This window comes from Dendropsophus ebraccatus, chromosome 9 (genome assembly GCF_027789765.1).
Source record: "Dendropsophus ebraccatus isolate aDenEbr1 chromosome 9, aDenEbr1.pat, whole genome shotgun sequence".
NCBI classification, from domain to species: domain Eukaryota; kingdom Metazoa; phylum Chordata; class Amphibia; order Anura; family Hylidae; genus Dendropsophus; species Dendropsophus ebraccatus.
In genome coordinates, this window is record NC_091462.1 from 112288860 (window position 1) to 112309977 (window position 21118).

Below are 21118 nucleotides of genomic sequence, written 5' to 3' on the forward strand. Positions count from 1 at the left end.
GATGATAGCGGCCTCCACCTTGTGGTGATATTGAGCCTATAGCCAGGTGTTTGTGCGGCTCTCGTGTATGTTTATGGTGCCTCTGTATTGTACACACTCCGTCACTCCCTCCCGGGGCTTCTGTTAGTTGTTGGTCCAGATTGAAGTTGTGTCATCTGTAAACATGTGAGTGTACAATGCACAATCCTGTCACACGCCAACCTCTATATAACATTCAGGGGACGCCGTGTAATAGACAGGAGGACAGTGATCCGGCAACACACTGTATATCGGGGGAGACCTGCTATATACTGCCTGCAATCCTGTATACTGAACATCAGGGGAGACCTGCTATATACTGCCTGCAATATACAACCTGCAATCCTGTATATCAGACATCAGACAGCACCTGCTCTATACTGCCAGCAATCCTGTATATTAGACTTCAGATGGGACCTGCTATATACTGCCAGCAATATACAACCAGCAATCCTGTATATTAGACATTAGAGGAGACCTGCTATATACTGCCTGCAATATACAACCAGCAATCCTGTATACTGAACATCAGAGGAGACCTGCTATATACTGCCTGCAATATACAACCAGCAATCCTGTATACTGAACATCAGAGGAGACCTGCTATATACTGCCTGCAATATACAACCAGCAATCCTGTATACTGAACATCAGAGGAGACCTGCTATATACTGCCTGCAATATACAACCAGCAACCTTGTATACAGCGGAGACCGGCTATATACGGACAACAATCCTGTACATTACACCTCAGAGGAGACCTGCTATATACTGCCTGCAATATACAACCAGCAATCCTGTATATTAGACCTCAGAGGAGACCTGCTATATACTGCCAGCAATCCTGCTGTATATAGGAGATCAGAGTAGAAGACTCATGTAATACGCTGTACATCAGACCTCATTGGATACCTGTGATACGCTGCCTGCAATAACCTGCATATAAGTGGGGTCTCGTCTGCCTGTAATACCCCGACACCCTGCATCATCTCTGCCTACTAGGACATGGGGCGACTCCTGAGAATGTGGGTGCTGGGCTCTGCCCTGGTGGAGACGCTGCTGTTCTCGGGGGGTCTCCTTGGCTGGCATTCCCTGAGCCCTGTACTGGTGGATGTGGGGGTGCTGTCCGGGATCTGTCACACAGGTCTGTATCTGGGGCCTCCTGTCTGCCACCCCTCTATATGTGGTGGTTGTGTTGTTAGTACTAGTACTCGGCCAGTGCTAGTCCAGCACACAGGTGTGATGTTGGTACCTGCTTTTAGCGTGGCCGGGCTGTACTTTTCCCTAAATGGTCAGTGACCTGCCGGGCTGTGATGGGTCCCTTGGGCTCTTGTCACAGTAGTCCTGAGTGGTAATTGACCCACCCGGACTATCGGTACCGCCACCCACAGAAAGGGGAAAAATGACCCAAGGTATATGGCGGATGTGTATAGGTGCTGGTGCGGAGGAAAGGATGACTGAGTCCCAGTGATAAAAATAGAACAGCTTTACTGTACAGCCTCGGAAAAGTATAAAACACTTTGGCAACAAATAGATAATCTTTGTACAGATGTTTGTGTTAAAGGGGTACTCCGGCCCGGGGGTATTTTTAAGCTATGGCCGGGGAGGGGGAAGTTATAAATGGCGGAGATCACTTACCTCCCCGGTGGGAGTCCGCTACGGCCGCTGAATGGCTGAGCTGCCTTGAGACGTCACGTCTTATGCCGCAGCTCACACCAGAAAGCGACCGCGGATCGGGTGTACGGGGCAGCGTGATCCAGGACCCGGCACTGGAACCGGGGTGGTAAGTGATCTCCGCCATCTATAACCACCCCCTCCCCGGCCATAGCTTAAAAATACCCCCGGGCCGGAGTACCCCTTTAAACTTGGTTTTTGCTGCAGAGATACTTGAAGGAGTAGGATATAGCAGAGGTAGTTGTAGCAGTGCTTGTAGAGTGGAGCAGCGCAGAGGAGAGGAGTAGGTCAAAGGAGTGCCAACCCAATGTTGTACTTGTGCTCTGATACAGAGATACTTGTACCCGTGTTTAGACTATAGTCTGACCACCATCTGCCCTACAGTGTTGAGGTACTCATCCTACTAGCGTGATACAGGCCCCAGCTGTGGTTACCTGGGTGAAGCTAAGTGTCTGAGACTTCCCAGGGTTACTTGCACTGTGAGATAGAATATGTAGACCTTCTGGTATCTTTGTTCTATCCAAGTTAGTTCCTCTGTAGATCAGGATATTGCCTTGCACCTTTTAGACTGGTTCACGGCGTGGGCTGGGATAATCCCCGACTCTGCGCTCTTTGTAGTGTCTAGTGTCTGCATGGATACAGTGGATAGACTGGAGAAACTGAGTGTCTCTGGTTGCTTCTGCATACACGTGTCTTTACCAACTCACTAACACACTGTCTGAACTAGACTGTACACGCTGGCCCTGGTTTGGCTACAGCAGGAATGTCTGCTCTCTGTGTCCTCCTCCCACGAGAATCTGGGTAAGACTGAAGCTACACTTCCTCCTACTAAGTAACTACTTCCTACAGGGATATTTAAAGGACCCTGTGAGTGGGGTAAGGGAACGTGTGCAAAGAAAAGAAGAAGAGGGATAGGTCAGAAAGACAGAGCATCTCCATTGGACAATAAATGCATAATACATAAGAAACAGTAACCCTTTGTTTGCTTCAGCTGTGCAACCTATGAGCATACAGTACATATAAAATACTGACATCTTGTGGTGAAACTATAAAATGCCTTTATCTCCACTTAACCTAGAGAAGAAGCTTTTGCGACAGGTGTAAGAGAGATAGAACACCCAAGGTGGGACACCACATATATACAGTCACAAAAATATCTACCCTCTTATCATGTCTCCTAGATCTGGAGTGGTCAGGAGCGCGGAGCAATGAGAGCAACGCAGGAGTGCGGAGCAATGAGATCGATGCAGGAATGCGGGGCAATGACAGCAACTCAGGAGGGTGGAGCAATGAGAGCGCCATGGGAGAACAGCATATGGGTGAGTGATGGGGAGTATACTCTGCAACTCCCTGAATATAACACATCACCATAGACATATTATATACAGCCAGCAATCCTATATTACACTGTGTATAAGGGCCAGTTCACACGGGGTAAAACTGGCAGAATTCCATGGCGGAACTCTCTGTGTGGAATCCCGCCAGCTTCTGTGTCATACTGTCAGTCTATGGGAGAGCTCACATCTCCTCTCTCTCATTAACATGTCAATTCTTCAGAGCGGAGAGGCACGGAGAGAGGAGGTGCGCGAGCCCTCCCATAGACTGACAGTATGACACACAGGCTGGCGGGATTCCGCGCAGAGAGTTCCGGAATTCCACCAGTTTTACTCCGTGTAAACTGGCCCTAAGACATCATCATAGACATATTATATACTGCCTGTACTATACAGCCAGCAATCCCGCATTATACTGTATATAACACATCACCATAGACATATTATATACTGCCTGTACTATACAGCCAGCAATCCCGCATTACACTGTATATAAGACGTAACTATAGACATATTATATACTGCCTGTACTATACAGCCAGCAATCCCGCATTACACTGTATATAAGACGTAACCATAGCTGGATATTGTATATAGAAGAGAGTTATTAGACATTATGAGGTGGAGCAGTCGTCCATAGCAACCAATCAGATTCCAGCTTTTGTTTTTAAAAAGGCCTCTGAGCTCTGAAAGCAGTGATCTGATTGGTTGCTATAGGTGGCAGCTCCTCTCCACAGGGTCTGATGAGTCTCCCCCACAGTATACAGCCCCCTGTATATAGTGCATCCTGTATTCTCTACTCTTAGAGGCGGTGCCCCCCCTGCTGGAGATGATATTGGGGTCAGGCGCACCCCACAATCCCTGCACATCGCAAGAGAGAAACCTCCATTTAGGATTCACAGTGGGGGCGTTCTTCGTCTGGGGGGCTTTCCTGCCCCTGCAGCTGCTCCTAGGATACGCCCACATCCGATCCCTGCGCCAGATTGGAGGGTGAGAAATATGTGACCCCAATATCTGTCATATTATCTACTGCCCCTCCCCCCTCAATCTCATCGCCATCTCCCCCCACAGGGCCCTGGTGTCTATCTCCTACCTGATGCTGGCGTACTGCTTCTCTAACCCGCAAAGTGAGTATAAACCTCATCCATAGAGGGCAGTATTATAGTAGTTATATTCCTGTATATAGGAGCAGTATTATAGTAGTTATATCCCTGTAAATAGGAGCAGTATTATAGTAGTTATATTCCTGTATATAGGGGGCAGTATTATAGTAGTTATATTCCTGTATATAGGAGCAGTATTATAGTACTTATATTCCTGTATATAGGGAGCAGTATTATAGTACTTATATTCCTGTATATAGGAGCAGTATTATAGTAGTTATATTCCTGTATATAGGAGCAGTATTATAGTAGTTATATTCCTGTATATAGGAGCAGTATTATAGTAGTTATATTCCTGTATATAGGAGCAGTATTATAGTAGTATATTCCTGTATATAGGAGCAGTATTATAGTAGTTATATCCCTGTAAATAGGAACAGTATTATAGTAGTTATATTCTTGTATATAGGAGGCAGTATAATAGAAGTTATATTCTTGTATATAGGGGGCAGTATTATAGTAGTTATATTCCTGTATATAGGAGAAGTATTATAGCAGTATATTCCTGTATATATGAGCAGTATTATAGTAGTTATATTCTTGTATATAGGAGCAGTATTATAGTAGAAATTTTTTCCAAACTTACGTAATTTTACTTTCTTCGAGTCTAAAGGCAGCACAACAGGGTTATTCAGCTCCTCCTTAGATCCTCCTAGGAACGCCCACCTAAAAAAACCTCATTAACCAGCACCAATACAGCTGTATGAATACCTTTAAATAACCCCCCCTCACAGTGTGAGACGTGTAATAACATAGCCTTCTAGATGCTTAATTTTTTTAATAGGGAGGGTATATTTGTGCTGCCTTTAGACTCGAAGAAAGTAAAATTACGTAAGTTTGGAAAAAATTTCTACTTTCTTCTTCGTCTCAAGGCAGCACAACAGGGAGCTTAATAGCTACTAAAGGGTGGGTTTTACTGCTGCACTCAGAACCGCCGTGCTAAAGGCTGGACCTCCACCTTGCATGTCTAGCCGATAATGACTGATGAACGTAGATGGAGACGTCCACGATGCAGCATTACATATGTCGATTATCGGGACTTGTGCCCTTTCTGCCCATGACGTTGACATGGACCTTGTCGAATGGGCTCGAACTTCAGGAGGCGGCAGATCACGAACTCTGTAGGCTTCCAAAATAGTTGTTTTTAGCCACCTGGCCAAGGTATCTTTGGATGCCTTTTTTCCCTTGTTGCCTCCAGCAAATTGCAGGAACAGGTTTTCATCCAGCCGGAACTGAGCCACTCTCTCCAAGTAGATCTTAAGTGCTCTGGAAACATCCAGCGTGTGTAACCTGCATTCCTCTTCTGACGCCGGGTCTGCCATAAATCTTTGCAGGAAGACTTCCCTATTGATATTCTCTGTTGATGCCACTTTGGGAAGAAAGGATGGTACCGTTCGTACCAATACCCCATCTGGGACAAACTTCAAGAACGGTTCCCTGGATGACAGCGCCTGCAATTCTCCCAATCTCTTCGCTGATGTGACGGCCGTCAAGAAGATAGTTTTACATGAAAGCCACTTTATATCCGCTGATTGTAGAGGTTCAAAAGGTGGTCCCGACAACACATCTAGGACTACTGTTAAATCCCAGGAAGAGACTGGCGGCTTTATGACCGGCCTTAGATTCTTCAGAGCTTTGAAGAAACGGATGATTAATGGGTGACCCGCAAATTGTCCGTCCGTGTAGGAATTAATTGCGGTCATGTGGACACGGAGTGTGTTAGCTTTCAAGCCTTTTAAGTATCCGTCTTGAAGAAACTGTAATATTACTGGCAATTCAATTTCAGGAAATCCCTTTTCTTGCCTCCAGAGTGTGAATTTTTTCCATAACTTGGAATATACTTTATTGGTTGAATGCTTTCTGGCTGCCAATAAGGTGTGTATCACCTGATCTGAGAGTCCGGATCGTCTGAATTTAGATCTCTCATATTCCACGCAGTTAAGTGGAGATGGGCTAGGTGTTGGTGAAACAGACCGTCTTGTATCAGCAGATCTTGTACTTGTGGAAGCTTCCAGAAAATCCCCTTGGATAGTCGTAGTAACAAGGGGAACCACACTCTGCGAGGCCAGAACGGTGCTATTACTATGGCCTCTGGTCTGTCCATCAAAATTTTCTTCAAAACTTTGGGAATGAGCACTGGTGGAGGGAAAACGTAGATGTACTTGCCTCTCCAGGACACTGAAAATGCATCGAGAATATCCGGTTCGTCTCTGGGATTCAGTGACGCGAACCTCTGAGTTTGGCGATTTTCCCTCGTTGCCATCATGTCCCAACAAGGTTGGCCCCACTTGTGCGCTATTTCCCGGAAGTAGACCGGATTGAGTCGCCATTCGTTGGGGCTCAGAGTCCGACGACTCAGAAGATCCGCTAACGTATTGCTGGATCCTCTTATATGCAGCGCTGATATCGACATTACCGTCTCTTCTGCCCAACGCATGATGCCCCTGCATTCTCTTTCCAATCTGGGGCTTCTGGTCCCGCCCTGCTTGTTTATGTAGAACACCGTCGCTGCGTTGTCTGACTTGACAAGCACCGCCTTGTTCCTCAACTGCAGTGTAAAGTGACGCAGGGCTAACTTGACCGCCTTGAGCTCTTTCAGATTGGAAGTTAGCTTCCTGTCCATAGCTGACCAAGTTCTCTGTACCCACCGACCCCCCAGATGGGCCCCCCAACCCATTGCTGAGGCATCCGTGGTCCAGATCACCGGATCGCTCGGAAGGAAGCTGTTGCCTCTGTTCAGATTTTCTGGGATCAACCACCATCGTAATTCTCTCCTCGTCCGAGCTGAGATGGTCATTGTCATCGACAACGAAGTCGTATTCCTGTCCCAAATATCCAGGATTTCCTTCTGGAGAGATCTCATCCTTGCTCTGGCCCAAGGGACTGATTCGATGACAGATGTTAATAAGCCCAAAGTACTCATTGCATGGCGAATCGACACTGTTGGAGTCTCTATCAGAGCATGAATTTGCTCCTGAAGTGTCGTCACTTTGTCCGCTGGCAGAAAAAGTTTCATCTGAGTCGTGTCGATTATGAAGCCTAAAAACTTCTTTGTTGTAGCAGGGGAGAGATCTGATTTCTTGATGTTGATCAGAAACCCCACCGACTCCAGTAACTGGCGGGTCAGATATAGATGATGTAGGAGAAGCTGAGCCGAAGAAGCTATCAAGAGCCAGTCGTCCAGGTAGGGGACTATTTGGACGCCCTGAAGCCTCAGGTGAGCCACCAACACCACAACCACCTTGGTAAACACCCTCGGGGAGGATGTTAACCCGAAGGGAAGTGCTCTGAATTGGTAATGCATCACATTCTGCCCCACCTGAACTGCTACCCTGAGATATCTCCTGGACACCGGATGGATTGGCACATGGAGATAGGCGTCCATAAGATCTATGGACACCATCATGTCCGACTGTTGGATCAGGCTGGTCGCTGACCGAATTGAATCCATTTTGAACTTCTCCTTCTTGACGAAGTTGTTCACATAGCGGAGATCTATAATCAGTCGGGATTTCCCTTCTGGCTTGGGAACCGGGAACACACGAGAGTAAACTCCACTCCCTCTCTCCTCCTCCGGAACTTCTTCTAGAGCATGTTTCGTAAGAAATTCTTCTAGTAGGGATGGCACAAGGTTGTCGTCTGGCTGGTTGATTACAAAACGGGATCTTGGCTTGTGGGCAAAATTTATCTTGTAACCGGTTCTTACTATGTTTAGAACCCACTCGTCTGTGGTAATGTCTTCCCAGCTTTGCCAGAATCCTAAAAGCCTTGCGCCTACCGGAGGTGGATGAAGGGAGAGGCTGGCGTCAGAACTCGGTTTTTGACTGCCCTTCTCCTTGCTTTCCTTTGCTCTTGTTATAGGTTTTCTTATCAAATCTGTTTTGGACATTTCTTCTCTTGAATGCATTCCTGCCTTTGCCTCGAAAGTATTTGAAAGGCTTCTTTTTTCCTGACATGGGAAAGGAGAGTCCTTTACCTTCCTTAGCCGGTTCTAAAATCTTCTCCAACTGATCTCCGATAAGTTGGCCGGGCTCAAATGGAAGGCTGCAGAAATTATTTTTATTAGCTACGTCCCCTGGCCAAGGCTTGAGCCAGATGGCTCGTCTGACAGAGTTTACTAAAGCCATAGTCTTCGCTGAAATCTTCAGGACGTCAATGGGGAAGTCGCAAAGGAAATCTGCGCAAACTTTAAGACTTGAGACCTGCTCCAAGAGCTCCTCCCTTGGGACTCTATCTTCAATCTGCCTGCTGAGTTGACTGAGCCATACTCGTAGTGCCCTAGATACTGGGACGGTAGATAAAGCGGCTTTGCTTAGGTCTGCAGCGTTATAATGTGCCTTCTTCAACAACACATCGGACTTCCTGTCCATAGCATCTTTTAAGATGGACGAGTCTTCAGCAGGAAAAAGGGTGTTCTTTGACAGCTTAGCAACTGCAGTGTCTACTTTCCCCGGTGCTTCCCACATCTCAGATTCTGTAGGATCAAGCCGATACACAGACTTGAAACGGGAACCTAGGATAACCCTCTTATCCGGCTTCTTCCATTCTTTTTCCATAATTGTCTTGAGCACTTGGTGCCCCGACAATACACATGACTTTTTTCGTGGAAAATAGTAGAGGTTATCTTTGTCTTGAGAAGAGGATTTATCTTTTTTAACCTCCATAATCTCTTTCACTGCCTTGATTAGTTTATCCGCGTGCTCTTTCTTGAAGAGGTAATAATCTTCCGTAGGTGGCTCCTCAGACTCTGAGGACTCACTATCAGCGGCAGAAGAGGAAGAAGACGAATAAGACGATTCTGATGAGGAGGGTTCTTTTCTTTTGCTAGATTTTTTCTTCTTTTTTGAAGAAGGTTTTGTAGACATATTTTCTTTGAACCAAGTAAAAAAAGATCTAGCCTCATTTAGGAACTCTGAGGCTTCATTTTGATTAGAAGTAGAAGCACCGCAGGCCGATGACTGCGCAGAACATTCTTTGCCTCTTTTGCGCTTAGCTGAAGGTGCCTCCCGAGATAAGCACACCTGGCAGATAGATCTTTCATAATCATCAGGTAATGGCTGTTCACAAACACGGCACAACCTGTGCTTAGCTTTACTCCTCCTCTTGCCTCTAGATGACTGGCTAGACATCTTCGCAAGGAGAGAATCCGGCTGCCCTGCACAAAGGGTACCGCTCGGCAGACTCTCCTTGCTTAAATAGCCCGGCAAAAGCCACGCACGCGTAGACGCCGGGCCCCTCTGTGACGTACATCATGCGCGCGTCATCCACATCACCTGATCTTGTTGCGTCCAATCGCACTGCAGCGCGTCACACGCTGCGCCCGATCATGTGATCCTGAAGTTCCGGACCGGAAGTGATGCAAGCAGAGGGCGGAATCACAGTGGAACGCAGGAACCGGCCTGGAACGCACGCGCCCACACGCTGCACCAATAGGCCGTACAGAAGAGAAACGCCAGCACCTACCGGCACCTTATCCCGCACACGAGTTCTGGGACACAGGTATCTCTCTCCAGGCACCTAGGTCAGGAACTACTGACCGATGCCAGCAGGTACCCCCGATCGCCCCAGCACCTAAGGCAGGGTACCTGCAGCAGCTTAGGCTGCAGTGCTGAGGCACAACGGCCTCTCTGAAACACAAACAAACACAAAAAAAGTGTTAAAACATGGTGGGCTTATTGGCATATACTTGCCTCTTCTCCCAGGCTAGGAGGATATGAAAAAACACGTCTCACACTGTGAGGGGGGGTTATTTAAAGGTATTCATACAGCTGTATTGGTGCTGGTTAATGAGGTTTTTTTAGGTGGGCGTTCCTAGGAGGATCTAAGGAGGAGCTGAATAACCCTGTTGTGCTGCCTTGAGACGAAGAAGAAAGTAGTTATATTCCTGTATATAGGAGCAGTATTATAGTAGTTATATTCCTGTATATATGGGCAGTATTATAGCAGTTATATTCTTGTATATAGGGGGCAGTATTATAGTAGTTATATTCCTGTATATAGGAGCGGTATTAAAGTAGTTATATTCTTGTACATAGGGGCAGTATTATACCATTATATTACTGCATCTGTTCTTTATCTCATCCCTTAGGCCTGTCCCTGTTTCTGCCCTTTGCGTTGATGGCTCAGGGGCTCGGGGGAAGCTGCGTCCTCTTCTCCTCTCTCCTGGTAAGGACACCTTCTCATGGCTTAGCAGATTTACCCCTATGACGGCTACAAATCATCTTATCAGTGACCGATTTATTGTGTTTTTATGTGAACTGTTTGTGAGGTCTGATGTGTCGCCTATAAACAAACCCGAGTGTTTCCACAACAGATCCAGATCGCACCCAAATCCCTGATCTCAGCATGGAAAGAGATGAATGATTGCTGGATTTATCATAAAATAAAATACCACTGTACGGCTGAGCTGCTGTATCTAAGCCTAGTGTGTGATACTAGGGTCTACGGGCCAGTGTATTTAAATTTGTGATAATATTCTCTTAGAAACCTAGAAGATTGCTAGCAGAGAAAGCCCCCTTATCTTTCTAGTCTGCCCTTATATTATTCATATCCTATTATATGCACAGCCCAGCATACCATCATATATATATACAGCCCAGCATACCATTATATATATATATATATATATATATATATATATATATATATATATAGCCTGGTAAACTATTATATATACAGGCCAGCTACACACACACATACACATACACTGGTGGCTTCAGTATTCATGTTGTATCGGTGTGTCTCTTGTCTCCTTCAGCTCCCACAGATCTTGGAGAACGTTGGATCCCTCTTCTCTGCTCTAGTGATTGCCAGTTTCTCGGCCTCTGCCACCGTGTTCACCATCATTAAGGTAAAACATTCAACATTCAGCATTATATACCTGCACAAGGCTGGGATGGGCTAAAGGACAATGGGCAAGTAGCTTGTTGACACAATTATTAGAAAATAGGAGCAACGCAAGATGAGTGTCAATCTTCCTTGGTCTGGGGTTCCATGTAAGTTCTCACCTTGTGGGGTAAGGAGGATTCTGTAAAAAGTCAGGAATCAGCCCAGAACTACACGGGAGGAGTCTCATAGTTTACTGTTAGTAGTACACTACGCCATCATGGACTAAAATTCGCTTAAAGAATTGACATGGTTTCTGGACCAAATAGAAACTTCTCTTTATTTCATGGAGTAAAATTATGAATAATTATATATAAATCCTACAATATGATTATTTGGAATGTTTTATAGATTCTCTCTCACAGGTGATGTTACCGACCAGAAATATTACACATTTCTCCATACTATGTAGGTGGAAAAGCTTGAAATATCGCCAGTGTAACTACTACTCCCCCACACACATACTATATATAGAGCTTATAGCGTTAGTGACTAACAGTATTTTGGTTTTTGTCTTCATTCAGGTGATTTATTATTCGGGGGTGCCCATAGTCCTCATTATTTTAGGGTACGGGGCCATGTCCTGTGTCGTTCTAGTGAACAGCACCCTATGCTGGAGCCTGAACCCACCTGGGAAGGAGGAGGACAACATTTACAGGTGAGAAGACCGGGCTCCATAAACCCTAGCCAAAGGGGCCAGAGGACACTCACCAGACTATGCTGAGAGTTGTAGTGAGGAGGGGCAGCCATCATACCCGGGACACCTCAGGTGAGTGCGGAGGGATCTGGACACAACAAGTCTCTTATGTTTCCTTAGTGTCAGTCTCCGGCTGAACTGCTACGAGGCCATAAAAAAGAAGAAGCCTCAGGAGGACAAGTGGTGCCAGAGGTCTCTGAAACTCAAGTTCCAGGAATCTCTGAGGGACCGAGAAAGAATCCTGAGCAAGAAGAAGACGCTGAGCTTCAGGAGGCCGCAGGGTAAGGGGGACCATCATTTATAAGTCCTTATCAGGTCAGGGCCAGGGTTGTTCTATGAGCGATACCTGATCCTGGGGAAGGAAACATGGCCCACCAGATCCTGACCCAGGGATGGATCCTGCTATAAGGAACCCATGAGGCCCAGCAGACATGAGCCCAGAAGGACCAGGGCGTTGGATGATCAGTTCTTGGTTCCATCTACTTGGTACCATATCAGGCACTGTCAGGAATCATCTGCTCTTTATCTTGTCTCTAGTCCCTGTCCAGTCCCCGGTACTGGAAAGTCTCATCACCCCAGTGTTCCTGCTCCACCTGCTGTCGGACTCCATACTGCTCACTTGGATCTACTTCTATATGTCCTCCCTCAACCAACATCTTCAGATCCAGGCAGAGAATCATCAGGATCAGTCAGGTGAGCGCTCATATATATATATTCACACACACACACACACACACACACACACACACACACAAACATACTGCTCAAAAAAATAATGGGAACACATCCTAGATCTGAATGAATAAAATCTTCTCAGTGATACTTTGTTCTGTACAAAGCTGAATGTGCTGACAACAAAATCACACAAACATCATCACTGGGAATCCCATGTATTACCTAATGGCGGCCTGGAGGTGGCGTCACACACAGAATTACAGTTACAGAGGTCATTACAGTGTCCTTATACCAAGTGCCAGTGAGGCCGAGTATTGTGTGTGGCCTCCATGTGTCTGTATGACCTCCGTACAAGGCCCAGGCATGCTCCTGATGAGGTGTATGACCTCCCTACAAGGCCCGGGCATGCTCCTGATGAGGTGTATGACCTCCCTACAAGGCCCGGGCATGCTCCTAATGAGGTGTCTGTATGACCTCCCTACAAGGCCCCGGCATTCTCCTGATGAGGTGTCTGTATGACCTCCCTACAAGGCCCGGGCATGCTCCTGATGAGGTGTCTGTATGACCTCCCTACAAGGCCCCGGCATTCTCCTGATGAGGTGTCTGTATGACTTCCCTACAAGGCCCAGGCATGCTCCTGATGAGGTGTCTGTAGGACCTCCCTACAAGGCCCCGGCATTCTCCTAATGAGGTGTCTGTATGACCTCCCTACAAGGCCCGGGCATGCTCCTGATGAGGTGTCTGTATGACCTCCCTACAAGGCCCGGGCATGCTCCTGATGAGGTGTCTGTATGACCTTCCTACAAGGCCCGGGCATGCTCCTGATGAGGTGTCTGTATGACCTCCCTACAAGGCCCAGGCATGTTCCTGATGAGGTGTATGACCTCCCTACAAGGCCCGGGCATGCTCCTGATGAGGTGGCTGTATGACCTCCCTACAAGGCCCAGGCATGTTCCTGATGAGGTGTATGACCTCCCTACAAGGCCCGGGCATGCTCCTGATGAGGTGGCTGTATGACCTCCCTACAAGGCCCGGGCATGCTCCTGATGAGGTGTCTGTATGACCTTCCTACAAGGCCCGGGCATGCTCCTGATGAGGTGTCTGTATGACCTCCCTACAAGGCCCGGGCATGCTCCTGATGAGGTGTCTGTATGACCTCCCTACAAGGCCCAGGCATGCTCCTAATGAGGTGTATGACCTCCCTACAAGGCCCGGGCATGCTCCTGATGAGGTGTATGACCTCCCTACAAGGCCCAGGCATGCTCCTGATGAGGTGTATGACCTCCCTACAAGGCCCGGGCATGCTCCTGATGAGGTGGCTGTATGACCTCCCTACAAGGCCCGGGCATGCTCCTGATGAGGTGTCTGTATGACCTCCCTACAAGGCCCGGGCATGCTCCTGATGAGGTGTCTGATCTCCTCCCAGACCTGGACTAAAGCAGCTGCCAACTCCTGGACAGTCTGTGGTACAATGTGATGTTGGTGGATGAAGGAGACACGATGTCCCAGATGTGCTCCATGGGATTCAGGTCTGGGGAACAGGCGGCCAGTCCATAGCTTCACTGCCTCCATCTTGCAGGAACTGCTGACACACTCCAGCCACATAAGGTCCAGCATTGTCCTGCATTAGGAGAAACCCCAACTGCACCAGCATATGGTTTCACAAGGGCTCTGAGGGTCTCATCTTGGTACCTAATGGCAGTCAGGCGACCTCTGGCAGCACATGGAGGGCTGTGCGGCCCCCCACACCATTACTTACCCACTGCCAAACCACTCATGCTGAAGGATGTCGCAGGCAGCAGATCGCTCTCCACGGCGACACTACGCTGACGGACACAGCAAACCTTCTTGCCACAGCTCACATTGATGTGCCATCCTGGATGAGCTGCACTACCTGAGCCACTTGTGTGGGTTGTAGAGTCTGTAGAGTTATAATGTATTTAAGTGTTCCCTTTATTTTTTTGAGCAGTATACATATTAATCAGTCCCTGGCGACCCAATGGTATACATAGTGCTCAGCCTCTGGTCACCCAGTGGTAATATAAATAGGGTTCCGTCCCTTACTGCCATATAACAGATGTAGCATCCATGATCTTAGGTAAGCTGATGTGATCTTGTCTTCCTAGATGTCTACTCCTCGGTGTTCGGGGCTTTGCAGATGTTCGGCCTGTTTGCTGCACCGCTGATTTCCATCTTACTCCATAACCACAGGGTCCGAAAACAACCCAAAAAGAGGGTCCTGACCGTTAAGAGGTCCTCCCATGTTATCTGATCATACACGATCACCTCCATAGAGTATGGTGAGGCCTAAACCTAATCATGGGACTGTGTTTTGCAGGAATTCTCACAGAAGTGCATGCAGCATGAAGAGGCTGTCCGCCATCTACGCCCTCCGCAGTCTGATCGCCATTGGCTTTGGAATAATTTGTCTTCTCCCTTCTCTGCAGGTCCAGGTAAATAGTCTTGGCTTTGATAGTTGCAGTACAAACTCTGAGCCAGCAGATGGTGCTGCATCACCTCCACATACACACAGCTTGCTTCTGCCCCTGCAGGCTGTGATTGGCATTACATGTAAATGAAGATCCACTATATTTCATGCCTCCAGTTGACTTGTTGCTTTTCTCTTACTCTGAGGTTGTCGGCTTCATCCTCCACGTTGTTATAAGGACGTCCATGTTTGTAGTCAGCTCCACCCTCTATCTCTGTGTGTGAGTATAATGATCAGGTCACATGATCAGCGGACGCTTCATCCACCGTATGTGTCACAGTGTCCGTTCTGTCCCTCAGGTTCCCCAGTCACCATTACGGAGCGCTGCTGGGAATCCACACGTTCATCTCTTCTACCCTGTCCCTTGTCCAGTATCCGCTCTTCCTGCTGCTCACCGGACCCCTGCGGGGGAACCCCTTCTGGGTAAGAGATAGAAGTGATGTTCCTCAAACTCAAACGAATATCAAACTTAGAATGTCATAACCTTAAAGGGGTAGTGCGGCGCTCAGAAATTATTCACAGAATAACACACATTACAAAGTTATACAACTTTGTAATGTATGTTATGTCTGTGAATGGCCCCCTTCCCCGTGTCCCCCCACCCCCACCCGTGTACCCGGAAGTGTGGTGCATTATACATTACCTGATCCGTTGAGGGCCGTCCGCCATCTTGTGCCAAACATCTTCGGACGGACGGCCTAGTCGCTGCCGCCCGTCCCCCCTCCGCACAGTTATGCTCAGCCAATCGCGGCTGAGCATCGGATGACGCTGCAGAGGGCGGCCGGCATTCGGGACAGTCGGAGCTGTTCGCCGGCCACCCGAAGAAGACGTCACTGGCTGAAGATCGAAGACGGGTGTCGGCACGTGACAGGTGAGTATAGCGCCCAACACTTCCGGGTACACGGGTGGGGGTGGTGGGACACGGGGAAGGGGGCCATTCACAGACATAACATACATTACAAAGTTGTACAACTTTGTAATGTGTGTTAGTCTGTGAATAATTCTTTACCGCCACACTACCCCTTTAAAGGTGAAGTCACAATTCTGCTAGCACCTCCTTAAAATGTGTTATGTGACCCAACAAACTTACCATCTCAGCTCCCATAAAGCACTGCAGCTACGGTGGTGACTGGAGCATACAACATGATGGAATGTCTTGCTGGTGAGATCACTGTGTACATACATTACATTACTGATCCTGAGTTCCATCCTGTATTATACTTCAGAGCTGTAATCACTATTCTGCTGGTGGGGTCAGTGTGTACATACATTACATTACTCATCCTGCATTATACACCAGAGCTGCGCTCGCTATTCTGCTGGTGGGGTCACTGTGTACATACATTACATTACTGATCCTAAGTTACATCCTGTATAATACTCCAGAGCTGCACTCACTATTCTGCTGGGGGGGTCACTGTGTACATACATTACATTACTGATCCTAAGTTACATCCTGTATAATACTCCAGAGCTGCACTCACTATTCTGCTGGTGAGATCACTGTGTACATACATTACATTACTGATCCTGAGTTCCATCCTGTATTATACTTCAGAGCTGTAATCACTATTCTGCTGGTGGGGTCAGTGTGTACATACATTACATTACTCATCCTGCATTATACACCAGAGCTGCGCTCGCTATTCTGCTGGTGGGGTCACTGTGTACATACATTACATTACTGATCCTAAGTTCCATCCTGTATAATACTCCAGAGCTGCGCTCACTATTCTGCTGGTGAGATCACTTGTGTACATACATTACATTACTGATCCTGGGTTCCATCCTGTATTATACTCCAGAGCTGCACTCACTATTCTGCTGGTGAGGTCACTGTGTACATAGATTACTGATCCTGAGTTACATCCAGAAGCAGCAGGGGATGCTGGGAGATTGCAGCTCTGACAATGATATAGGGTCCTGATGCTTCTCCTGTCTTCTTGTAGATACACGCCACCTTCCTGGCTCTGTCTCTGGCCGCCTTCGCTCTACCCGTCCACCTCATCATTAAGAATACCGGGCGGTCCCATCACCCGCTCTCTCGCCCCATACACCTCCGCCCGGTGACTCCTCCCACCAAAACCCCCGAAACAAGCAAGAGATGATCGCGGACAAATGTGAAGAGATTTTTCTTCTTTTTTTATTTCCATAAATGCGGTCACATGATACCTTAAAAAAAAACAAAAAAACGGTTACTAAAGCCCCTCCCCTCTGACCCCACAACAGGCATGTACAGCCCCGCCCACGGCCCGCTGAACATCCCTCCTGGTTCCGTCGTGGACCCTACAGAAAGTGAGCTGCCCCCCACACCGGTGGCACCAGAAGAGGCGGAACCAAGACCCCCCCCCCCTTTAAGTGGAACAATCCATGAGGAGACAAGAAATGACACCATTAACCAGTCCCCCCCTCACTTTTGGATGGTACAGCATCCCATTAACCCCCGTACTGCTGGACTGGAGCAGTATTAACCGCTCCACTGCTGGAGGCCTGTGATTGTAGAAGCACCAGAAGCCTTAGAATAAATCTTTTTTTGCATATTACGACTCTTGACGGACAATGGATGCGGGGTGTGGGGTGGGGGTGGGGTATTCACCGCCTTTCAGTGTCCATTACCAGCGAGGGAGGGTAACCCTGCTGGAGGGCAGTCTAGTCCAGTGGCAGTGAAGAGGTTAAAAGGACCTAGAAATGACCTGGACAGCCAGTAGGGGGCAGGCAGGGGAAAAAAAAAAAAAATTAACGTGAGGCCAAAGAGTCAAAGGATGAAAGGAATGGGATCCGCAGGGGAGGGGTCAGCAGCTCTTCCTCTCCTTCCATCATAACTGTTAGACACGCCCCCTGCACAGATCAGCCTATGAGAGGAAGCCGGTCCAGACTCTGTATGAGAGGGATCTGGAAGAAAACGAGAGACGCCATTAATCCTTCTGCCCCCTGGTGGTGAGTGGCGGTACTGCAGCAGAGATTTCTTACCAGTTCAATGCTCGGACCCCGGGGGCTTTATTCATCTTTGGCCGTCATTCCTCGGACTGTTCCTTTCTGCCTCATCTGGAGGGGGAGAGATAGGATGATGTATGAGTAAGAAGCGAGACCTGCTAGGGAGAGCTGCTAAGCAGGGGCCCCGGCCCTCACCTCATCCAGTTCTCTCTGTGTCTCGTCTTCCATTCGGCGGATGTCGTCCATGTTCAGGTCCACCCACCGGTCCAGTGAGCAGAAGAGCTGGCGGTGAAAGTTTGTGAAGAGGCGTTTTTCTTGCTACGAAAGAGACAGACGGTATTATGGGAGCTTGTGCTGCTTCTCTGTGACCGCTCACATACTGCCCTCCGCTCCATCCTCCCACTCCCTGCCTGGAGTTTTTTCACAGGGTGGGGGGGGGATCACTTATATAAAGGTGTTAAAGCGGTATTCCGATGTTGCTGCCCATGGGGAGACTAACAATTCCTTCCATACTTATTATCTATTCAGTCTTCTTCCCCCAGTTCACAGCTGCTGCTTTCTGTTGAAGACACAAAAATCTGTGTGTGAGCTTTTCTCTCTGTCTCCCACTCCTCCCCCTCCCTTCTGAGATGGCTAATGTAAAGACAGAGAGACAGAGAGAAAAGCTCACACACAGATTTGTGTGTCTTCAGCAAAAACAGCAGCTGAGAACAGGGGGAAGGAGACTGAATAGATATTAAGAAGTATGGAAGGAATTGTTAATCTCCCCATGGGCAGCAACACATCAAAAGTTATATTTGAGTGGAATACCCCTTTAAAGGTAGTTATCCAGCCCAACAAAAGCATGGCCTCTTTCTTCACCACCGCTCGTCTCCAGGTCAGGTGCGGTTTGCAATTTAGCTACATTCACTTCAATAGAACTGAGCAGCAAAACCTGAACCCAAACTGAAGACAACAGCGGTGCTGTCTCTGGAAGAAAGTAGCCTTTTTTTTGTAGCGCTGGATAACCCCTTTAACACCCAAGGCTGCATCCAAGCATCTGCTGCTTCTCTGTCAGCTCTCAGGATCTCACATCTCTTTCTGCCGGCTCATCCCAAACTAAAACTCCAACAGTCCGAAGGCTGCCAGGGCATGCTGGGAGTTGTAGTTCTGCTACAGCCAGACAGCTACAGGTAAGTTGGGAACCATTGATATATTACCTGGTGCAGTGCATCATGGGAGGTGTCGGCTTATACCCATTGCATCACGTAACGCTCCATCTCCCACAATGCAACGCAGCAGGAATATGAATATATTTTTCTTACCTTGTGGATAAATTTCTCCATTCTGCCCTGCAGACCCCACCACCGGAACTTGACTGTGACCAGCTTGTAGGCACACATGTGAGGGCACGAGGGGTTGTTCTGTACTTCTTTCTATAAGGAAACAGGAAATAGCCACTTAGCTTTCCATCACATGACCGGAGATCTAGGATTCTATTCCTGAACTAGGAGGATGAGCACCGCTGCAGGCGTCTATAGTCAGAGTACAAAGCTGGAGGAGCGGAGCGCCCCTTATAGGCAGAGTACAAAGCTGGAGGAGCGGAGCGCCCCTTATAGTCAGAGTACAAAGCTGGAGGAGCGGAGTGCCCCTTATAGGCAGAGTACAAGGCTGGAGGAGCGGAGCGCCCCTTATAGGCAGAGTACAAAGCTGGAGGAGCAGAGCGCCCCTTATAGTCAGAGTGCAAGGCTGGAGGAGCGGAGCGCCCCTTATAGTCAGAGTACAAAGCTGGAGGAGCGGAGCGCCCCTTATAGGCAGAGTACAAAGCTGGAGGAGCGGAGCGCCCCTTATAGTCAGAGTACAAAGCTGGAGGAGCGGAGCGCCCCTTAAAGTCAGAGTACAAAGCTGGAGGAGCGGAGCGCCCCTTATAGGGAGAGTACAAAGCTGGAGGAGCGGAGCGCCCCTTATAGGGAGAGTACAAGGCTGGAGGAGCGGAGCGCCCCTTATAGTCAGAGTGCATGGCTGGAAGAGCGGAGCGCCCCTTATAGTCAGAGTACAAGGCTGGAGGAGCAGAGGGCCCCTTATAGGCTGATATAGGTAAGTGGAGGAGTGGAGCGCCCCTTATGGGCAGATTATAGGTAAGCAGAGCGCCCCCTATAGGCAGATATAGGTAAGCGGAGCGCCCCCTATAGGCAGATATAGGTAAGCGGAGCGCCCCCTATAGGCAGATATAGGTAAGCGGAGCGCCCCCTATAGGCAGATATAGGTAAGCGGAGCGCCCCCTATAGGCAGATATAGGTAAGCGGAGCGCCCCCTATAGGCAGATATAGGTAAGCGGAGCGCCCCCTATAGGCAGATATAGGTAAGCGGAGCGCCCCCTATAGGCAGATATAGGTAAACGGAGCGCCCCCTATAGGCAGATATAGGTAAGCGGAGCGCCCCCTATAGGCAGATATAGGTAAGCGGAGCACCCCTATAGGCAGATATAGGTAAGCGGAGCGCCCCCTATAGGCAGATATAGGTAAGCGGAGCGCCCCCTATAGGCAGATATAGGTAAGCGGAGCGCCCCCTATAGGCAGATATAGGTAAGCGGAGCGCCCCCTATAGGCAGATATAGGTAAGCGGAGCGCCCCCTATAGGCAGATATAGGTAAGCGGAGCGCCCCCTATAGGCAGATATAGGTAAGCGGAGCGCCCCCTATAGGCAGATATAGGTAAGCGGGGCGCCCCCTATAGGCAGATATAGGTAAGCGGGGCGCCCCCTATAGGCAGATATAGGTAAGCGGAGCTCCCCTTATAGGCAGATATAGGTAAGTGGAGCGCCCCCTATAGGCAGATATAGGTAAGTGGAGGAGCGTACCATCCAGTCCTTATTTAAGGGTCCTCTCCCCGTCTTCTCCGACCTGTAGATTGCAGGATCTTCTTCTGGTTTATAGTCCTGTGGAGACACAAGCACAACTGGGTAAAGGTGCAGTCCTATGTCAGCCCGACCCGGCCACATCGCTCTCCATCACACTCACGTCTTCTGAGATCTCAGAGCGGTCTGCGATATCGATGGGTATAACCTCCACCTCCTTCCAGGTGTCCGCATCCAGTCCGTGAGCCTGCAGGAGAGGACACAGGAGATGGGTGGGAATGGTGGCCTGGCGTCCATGGCACCAACATACACCAACGGGAAGGGGGAGGGGCTGACATACACACCATAAACCGACGGGATGTGGGGGGGCCAACATAGACATCATACACCAACGGGAAGGGGCCGACATACACAC

General features: G+C 48.5%; 2 protein-coding genes across 3 annotated transcripts in view; one reads left to right on the forward strand and one right to left on the reverse strand.

Annotated features, from left to right (window-relative positions):
* Window positions 1-250: 250 nt before the first annotated feature.
* Window positions 251-17477, forward strand: LOC138801536 (large neutral amino acids transporter small subunit 4-like). Of its 2 annotated transcripts, XM_069984455.1 has the most exons (15): window positions 251-1162; window positions 2874-3011; window positions 3833-4016; window positions 4098-4153; window positions 10278-10354; window positions 10947-11039; window positions 11599-11732; window positions 11892-12052; window positions 12309-12464; window positions 14573-14699; window positions 14785-14899; window positions 15081-15154; window positions 15234-15357; window positions 16884-17054; window positions 17164-17477. In XM_069984455.1, exons 1-14 carry the CDS (start codon window positions 1024-1026, stop codon window positions 17040-17042), a joined length of 1737 nt encoding a protein of 578 aa, XP_069840556.1. In that variant the 5' UTR covers window positions 251-1023; the 3' UTR covers window positions 17043-17054; window positions 17164-17477. The 2 variants fall into 2 exon arrangements, with proteins under 2 accessions (XP_069840556.1, XP_069840555.1); XM_069984454.1 differs by having other exon boundaries at window positions 16884-17477.
* The window catches only part of LOC138801866 (phosphatidylinositol transfer protein alpha isoform-like), a 10372-nt gene continuing 6307 nt past the window's right edge, over window positions 17054-21118 (reverse strand). Inside the window, exons 2-7 of the mRNA XM_069984965.1 lie at window positions 20867-20950; window positions 20707-20784; window positions 19173-19283; window positions 18064-18186; window positions 17905-17979; window positions 17054-17826 (exon numbers count right to left, since the gene is read on the reverse strand). Coding sequence (XP_069841066.1) covers window positions 17932-17979; window positions 18064-18186; window positions 19173-19283; window positions 20707-20784; window positions 20867-20950 — 444 coding nt within the window. The 3' untranslated portion in view covers window positions 17054-17826; window positions 17905-17931. The remainder of the gene's footprint in view (window positions 17827-17904; window positions 17980-18063; window positions 18187-19172; window positions 19284-20706; window positions 20785-20866; window positions 20951-21118) is intronic.